At 42.2% G+C, this 8282-nt stretch overlaps 1 protein-coding gene across 1 annotated transcript; it reads left to right on the forward strand.

The window, feature by feature from the left end:
• Window positions 1–473: 473 nt before the first annotated feature.
• On the forward strand, window positions 474–1229 carry LOC129870119 (putative F-box/FBD/LRR-repeat protein At4g13965). The gene has a single exon (XM_055944731.1). It carries the CDS (start codon window positions 474–476, stop codon window positions 1227–1229), a length of 756 nt encoding a protein of 251 aa, XP_055800706.1.
• Window positions 1230–8282: the final 7053 nt, after the last annotated feature.

An 8282-nucleotide genomic window follows, 5' to 3' on the forward strand; every position in this document is an offset into this window, starting at 1 on the left:
AACTACTTTACAATTTCTAGTAAAATACTTTGAAAATAATCAAAAGAGAAATAGTGAAAAATAGTCTTTGATTTATGTCCTTCAATATTTTTCTTAAAGGGTGTGTCGTATCCCCAACCATTCACTTAATATGGACTAAGATTTAGACAGAAAAACTAAAATTCCACTGAATATCAATGAAACACCTCGTTAATTTATTATTTGGAGTAGCATTTACTTCCGGACAGTTAATCAATGTGAATCCATTTATGTACATGCTCTGTTTCAAATATTAGTTCCACCTTTATTATGTCAAATAAATCCTATAGGAAAATAAACAAACTTGGGAAGTTCAAGAAAAAGTCCTTTGAAGAACTCAAGAAAGTGCCCATTGGTTATCTTGAGACTTAAAAGTTGTTCATTAAAATCTATATATAGAGCCCTCAAGTAATATCTAAATCTGAATGTAAAATATTTGCAGAAACAAATTAAGAATGAGTGGATGTGCTAGAAGCAAGTTAGCTAGTGATCTGAGCAAGTCTATTATTTGTGAATTACCAATTGACATACTACATAAAATACTAGAGCTCGTGCCCATCAAATATTCTGCAAGAAGTAGCACCTTATCGAAGCAATGGAGACGGTTATGGTCTACACAACCACACCTTGTGTTTGATCCCCTTTTTTTTCAGTATGTGTCTAATATTGGCGCTTCTTCTACAACCGTAATTCATAAAATTCTAATGCAACATACTGGAAATGTTCTGGGATTTCATCTTATCTCTGAAACACACATATTATCTCAGTCAGACGTGGATCAATGCATCATCTTTGTATCAAATCATGGTGTCCAAAAGCTCACTCTAGATATGGCCAATGCTGAAAGATATGTGTTGCCTGATAGCATATTTACTTGTGCAACATTGACACGTTTGAAGCTATCAAGGTGTATCTTTAAGCTGCCGAATGGTACCCAATTTCCCAATCTTATTAGCCTTCAGCTAGAACAGTCTGAAATTGTCAGTACTATTCGATCAAGAAACACTACTCTTATTCTTCCAATGCTCGAGACTTTAGAGTTGAAACTTTGTTTTGATGTTGATTCTGTTAAAATGGTTTCTCCAAAACTTGTGAATTTGTCTCTCCTTAGCAGCTATACGGTAACATTTGAGTGTTTTGATGTGAACCCAATATTAAAAAGGATTAAGCACCTATGCTTGGATGGCTCATCACTTAAGGTGAGAAAATGACTTATAGAGTTCTTTTCATATTTTCTTCACCAAATTTTATGAGCAGTCGATCTCAAATTTGATGATTGATCAGTAGTATCATTTCTGATGATTATTTAATTTCATTCTTCACTAAGATGCAAGAGCAAAGTAGTCTATTACAACCTATTGTAACTAGACACTAACCCTCTCCACCCCTCGGCTTGCAATACATCTATTACAAGACTTCGAGCCTAAGCAATATCTCTATTGCCCACTACCCCAACCAACTCTAGTTGACGTACTTTGAACACTCCGATCAAGGCAAATTCTAGCAATGATTCGAAAACTAGCAATAAAACTATTGTTCACTACACAACTACCCCTTAGTTAATATAGAAACTCACTGATTCAAGGTCAACACTTAACCAAGAACCCAACACACTAATGATAAACAGGCTGATCAATGTTTCTTTATGGTGTAGAAACTGATCTTACAATATTTATCCCACTAGACTCAACATTACAACAAAGAAACAACCTAAAAACTATTCTTCAACAATAGCTCGATCAGGTCCCTTGCTGCCTTAGGAAGTTGTTCTTTCTTTTGAGCACACACACATTTTTTCTTTTGCCTTGTAAATATGATGTGTAGAACTAAATTATTTCATGTCCTAAAAATGATATTTAATTATATGGATGAAACAACCTAGTCCACTCTGATTGGCTGGACTCATGCTGTCCTTCAGCTGCTGCCCACCAACCACAGTAGGTGGTGGCAGCTTTTACAGTTGATTCCTATTGGTTTGTGATGCACATCGTTCATGGGACCAGGTTTGTCTATTAGGTCCCATGGTTTGTAGTCTCTTCTGATTTGCCTACCAACCACAGTAGGTGCTGACAACTTTTATAGTTGGTTCCCATTTGGTCTGTGACACACATCGTGTAACACCCCTCAAGATTTTTCCCTAAGATTCGTACCCTTCTTGTATTCGGGTAGGGTCGAACTCGAGTATTGTGGAGCATTTGCAGGAATTAAGATGAGTCCTTGAGAAATTGAGAAGTGCTAGAGGTGATGTGGGGTCACGAAAGACCCCTAGGACCAAGCTAAGTCCAAAAGATTCGTCGTGGCTAAGTTTTAGGATGAGTTCATATGAGGGGTCGACTTCTAACGATCCTATCTTTTGAAAGACGACAATCTGGGTGGCCCAGGACCCATCAAATTAAAGGTCGTTGGGTCGACTTTCCAATGCCACCAAGAATGTAATTTTGGAGTTCGGAGTCAAAAGATATGACGATCCTAAGATGAACTAGCACAGTAGAGATTTTCAGGCCTGGGTTGAGATTGCTGGAAAACTGGGCTTGGCTCCGCAGTGGCGCGACGCGCCACTATCGCGCCAGAAACATGCCTCAGTAGTTTGGGCTCTAGTGCGGCACACCACTAAAAGGTGTGCAGGGTTTTTCAAGCCAATTTCCATAACCCAGAAAATATTGGCCTTGGCGCTGTAAGGGCGCGACGCACCACTATCGTGTCAGAAATATGCCTCAGTAGTTTGGTCCTTGGCGCGGCGCGCCACTATGAGATGTGCAGGATTTAGGCGTAATCAGCCTGGTGCTGCAAGGGCGCGACGCGCCACTATCGCGCCAGAAGCATTTTTACCTATTTTTCAGAACTTTTGAGAAGGGGTAATTTGGGAATTCCTACAAATTATATATGTATCAGCCTTAGCTCATTTTGGGATTATTTTTAAATCCCTCACTCTCTCTCTAAAAAGCCCTAGGAGTTCCTCTCTCTCTTTCTCTTCTTCTTTTTCTCCATTTCCAACAAGAAGGGTTCCAAGATCTTCAAGGTTTGAGTTCTCCATTGAAGACCCAACCACAAGGTTTTCTTCAAGTCTTCACTAAGATATGTAAGGCTATCCAAAACATGGGTTGAGTCCACCCATGTGCCCTACTCTTGCTTTGAGGTTAGATGTCCATGGAAATGGAGTTTCTTGGTGTGGTTTATGTTTGAATGAGTTTTGTGCCCGATTTAATTAATGCTATATGTGTTGATGTTGTTGAGCTAAGAAGTTCCTAAAACTTTCATGTTAGTACGAGTTGATGGAGATGACTTGCTGTTATGTTTTGTTGATCTCTTTAACCATGTTATTATGTTGCATAGAGTTGAATTATTGAGCTAAAGCCATAGAGTTGTGATGAGTTTTGAGGAGATGTCATAAATGCTTATCTAAATGAGGCTTGATTGAGTTAATTGGGGGATAGAATTGACGAGTGGACGAGGTCCTAAATGGAACTTGCCATTATGACTTAATTAAGTTGAAATGAGAATAGAATTGATGAGTTGGCAATGTCCCACATGAAACTAGCCGTGAGGGCTTGTTTGAGATGATTGGAGGGAGTCTTATGAGCATAGAGTCATGGGAGGAGTATCGAGCACCGAGGCGGGCGAGAGTATAGTCCATACTCGAACCCCCGGAACTACACCGCCAATGTAGGTAGGGATGGAACCTTTAAAGTCGGATGCTTCCCATGGGATCGAACCGTTAAAGTCGGATGTTTCCCATTTATTTGTCCTGAAATGATAGGACTTGACTAATCGATGGTATCCATGATTAGGGAGGCGTTCATGCCCTGGCAAGGTATGGATGGACGTGGCAATAACGTCTGATTGTTGTACTATCATCGGCTCATAGGTGATGGTTGTCGGATAAGAGAAACTCCCATTTAGGTCTTGATAGTGCTCCAAGTCAGTTGAGTTGAGTGGCTTATGAGTTAGTCCCATCTAAACTATTCTTGTTAGACTAGGGACACTTGAGTGAGTTGTCATGTATGTATGAGTTGAGACCCTGAGTTGATGTTGATGTTTCCTTGATGTTTGTTTCATCCGACCATTTTACATACTCGTACATTCCATGTACTGACGCCATTTGGCCTGCATCGTTTCATGATGCAGAGACAGGTACCAGAGATCATCAACCAGCACTTCGTTGAAGATCCACATACACTCCCGGCTAGTTGGTGAGTCCTTCTAGCTTCCGGAGGATGTTGAGCTTCCTTATATGGTTTTTTTGTTGTTGTTTCCTTCATCTTGATTGTTGGTAGCCATGGGCTTGTCATTGGCACCTCCCAGACTTCAATAGAGGCTTCATAGACTAGAGTGTGGGGAGTTTGGACTGTTATTTTGGGGAGTTCTATTATACTTATTTTGTTGAGTCAAACATATTTGGCCTTCGGCCCCCATATTATAAATAGCATGTTATAATTGAGTCTTCCGTTGAGAATATATGACTGAATGATGGAGTGATTGAGCTAGGTGGTTCACTTGAAGGTCAGCAATGGCTTTCAAGTGCCGGTCACATCTAGGGTACCCTCTCGGGGCATGACAAACATGATATCAGAGCCCAGAGTTTAAGTGTCCTAGGGAGTCTATAAAGCCGTGTCTAGTAGAGTCTTGCTTATGGGTGTGTTGTGCACCACACTTATAAGCAGGAGGCTATAGGACATTAGGAATTGTTTCCCCTCTTTCATACTCTGAATTCGTGCGATGGAGTTAAACTCTATGAAACTTCCCTTCTAATTCATGCGTTTATACATTACAGATAATGCCTCCTAAATGCACGGCTAGCCAGAGAAATGTTGACAACGCCGAGATGCCCCAATCAGAGGTACGCCCAGCAAGGGCTAGAGGCCGACCTGCAAGGTATGCAGAGGCAACCCAAGTGCCTGCTACTCCGCCTGCACCCACATCAGAGGCATAATTTCGAGGGGCGTTTGCAATGCTCACGCAATTAGTGGCTGCCCGAAATGGTAACCAAAGTTCGCCGACTCTTAGCTCTAGTCCCCAAAAGCCATCTTCTACCACTAGAATTAGAGACTTTCTGAGGATGAATCCTCCTGCATTCACGGGTTCTAAGATTGAGGAAGACCCCCAAATCTTTATTTATGAGATGTGGAAAATTCTGAAAGCCATGCATGCTACAGAAATTGAAGGGGTTGAGTTGGTGTCTTATCAACTCAAGGATGTGGCCAACATCTGGTATAACCAATGGGAGCAAGGTAGGGGTGAGGATGTTGAACCTGCTAGGTGGGATGAATTTGAGGGAGCCTTTCTTGACCACTTCTTTCCCCGTGAACTGAGGGAAGCAAAAGTGGAAGAGTTTGTAAATCTGAAACAGGAGGGTATGATAGTTAAGGAGTATGGCCTGAAGTTTATCCAACAGTCCAGGTATGCTCTAGAAATGATCCTAGATATGAGGTCAAAGATGAGGAAGTTCGTCTCCGGATTAGGGAGGCATATAAAGAAGGAATGCAAAGCAACATTGTTGAACTTGGATATGGATATTTCCAGATTAATGGTGTATGCTCAACAGGTAGAGGATGAGAAGAGGAAAGACAGAGAGGAGTATCTGAGCAAGAAGGTAAAATCAGCGGGCCATGAGAATGAACAGAATAAAATCAAGGGCAACAGCTCCTTCTTCCAGAAGAGGCCTTCCTACTATGCCTCATCCACCGCTAGTGCACCTATGCCGCAGAACAGGTATGATCGGTAGGGACAGAGTCACCAAAATATCAAACCCCAGGGTTCTCAATCCCATGCCAGTGTAAGTCAAGGCTCGAGAGGAAAGCCACCATGCAACAAGTGTGGTAGGCTCCACTTAGGAGAATACAGGGCAGGAAGGGTTGGTTATTACAAATGCGGCTAAATGGACCATTTCCAGAGGGAGTATCCAATAGGGGGAAATAGAGTTCAGCATTCTGCCACCGCACCGCCGGCTAGAGGTAATCAGAGGGGCACTACTTCAGGCACCAGCGGAGGTACAAACCATTTATATGCCATGGGTAGTCGCCAAGATCAAGAGAACTCTCCAAACGTTGTAACGGGTATGATTCGAGTCTCTTCTCTTGATTGCTATGTTTTGATGGATCCGGGTGCCACACTATATTTTGTGACTCCTTACATGGCTAGTAAATTTGATAAAATTCCCGAATGTCTTCTTGAGCCTTTCAGTGTAGCTACTCATGTCGGTGATTCTGTCTTAGCTGAGAGAGTCTATAAAGATTGCACTGTGTCAATTCATCACAAGGATACCTTGGCTGACTTGGTTGAGTTAGACATGGCGGATTTCGATGTGATCCTTGGCATGGACTAGCTTTATGTCTGTTACGCCTCTATTGATTGTAGGACTCGGATTGTCAAGTTTAAATTCCCGAATGAGGCAGTCATAGAGTGGAAAGGGAGTCCTGTCATGCCTAAAGGTGGGTTTATTTCTTACCTTAGGGCCAGGAAGCTAATCTCAAAAGGGTGTATCTATCACATTGTCCGAGTGAAAGATGGAAATGTTGAGTCTCTATCCCTTGAGTCGGTTCCGATTGTCAATGAGTTTCCCGATGTTTTTCCTGAGGATCTGCCTGGAGTCCCTCCTGATAGGGAGATCAACTTCGGGATTGATGTTCTTCCTGATACCCAATCTATCTCAATCCCTCCATATAGAATGGTTCCGGCCGAGTTGAAGGAGTTGAAAGAATAGTTGAAGGACTTATTAGATAAGGGATTCATTAGGCCGAGTGTCTCACCATGGGGTGCTCCAGTCCTATTTGTGCGGAAGAAAGATGGGTCCCTTAGAATGTGTATTGACTACAGGCAGCTGAATAAGGTCACCGTAAAGAACAAATACCCTCTCCCCAGAATAGATGATTTATTTGATCAACTTCAGGGTGCCACTTGTTTTTCAAAGATAGACTTGAGATCCGGCTACCATCAGTTGAAGGTGAGGGAATGTGATATTCCGAAGACTGCTTTTCAAACTCGTTATGGCCACTTTGAATTTTTGGTCATGTCCTTTGGGTTAACTAATGCCCCCGCAACTTTTATGGATCTCATGAATCGGGTGTTTAAACCATATCTTGATATATTTGTGATTGTATTCATAGATGATATTCTGGTCTACTCCAAGAATGAAGAGGAGCACGCCTATCATCTTAGAGTCATTTTACAAACTTCGAGAGACCAGGTATTATATGCAAAGTTCTCTAAATGTGAATTTTGGCTTGCATCAGTGGCCTTCTTAGGCCATGTTGTGTTTGGAGATGGTATTTAGGTTGACGCTCAGAAGATTGAGGTGGTGAAGAATTGGCCCAGACCCACATCCCCTATAGAGATAAGGAGATTTTTGGGTTTGGCTGGATATTATCGAAGGTTTGTAGAATTATTCTCATCCATATCATCACCATGGGCTAAGCTGACCCAAAAGAAGGCTAAGTTCCAATGGTTCGATGTTTGCGAGGGGAGTTTCTAGAAACTGAAGGCCAAGCTAACCACTGCTCTTGTCCTGACCTTGCTCGATGGAACAAAGGGCTTTGTGGTCTACTATGATGCATCCAGAATTAGTTTGGGTTGCGTGTTGATGCAGAGGGGGAAGGTGATAGCTTATGCTTTAAGGCAACTTAAGGTTCATGAGCGAAACTACCCAACTCATGAACTCGAGTTGGCAGTCGTGGTGTTTGCGCTTAAAATTTGGCGCCACTACTTGTACGGAGTGCATGTTGATGTGTTCATCGATCACAAGAGCTTACAATACGTCTTTAGCCAGAAGGAACTCAACCTGAGGCAAATGAGATGGCTTGAGCTACTCAAGGACTATGATATGAGCATCCTCTACCATCCAGATAAAGCTAATATTGTTGCTGATGCTCTTAGTAGGTTGTCTATGGGTAGCACTACCGATGTAGAAGAGGGAAGGAGGGAATTGGCAAAGGAGGTACATAGACTAGCCCGATTGGGAGTCTACCTGGAAGAGAACAATGAAGGCAGATTTACCATTCAGGATGGGTCTACATCCTTACTTGTAGCAGAGGTAAAGGAGAAACAAGATCAGGATCCCATCCTCCTCCGGTTGAAGGAAGTTGTTCACAAACAAGAGGTGAGGGTTTTCACCAAAGGGGGAGATGGTGTGCTGAGGTACCAAAGTAGATTGTGTGTACCTAATGTCGGTGATGTTCGAGAAAGGATTATGGCCGAAACGCATAGTTCCAGGTACTCTATTCATCCAGGCTCCACAAAAATGTACCATGACTTGAGAGAAATCTATTGGT

The sequence above is a fragment of the Solanum dulcamara genome, chromosome 2, assembly GCF_947179165.1.
Source record: "Solanum dulcamara chromosome 2, daSolDulc1.2, whole genome shotgun sequence".
Classification (NCBI taxonomy): domain Eukaryota; kingdom Viridiplantae; phylum Streptophyta; class Magnoliopsida; order Solanales; family Solanaceae; genus Solanum; species Solanum dulcamara.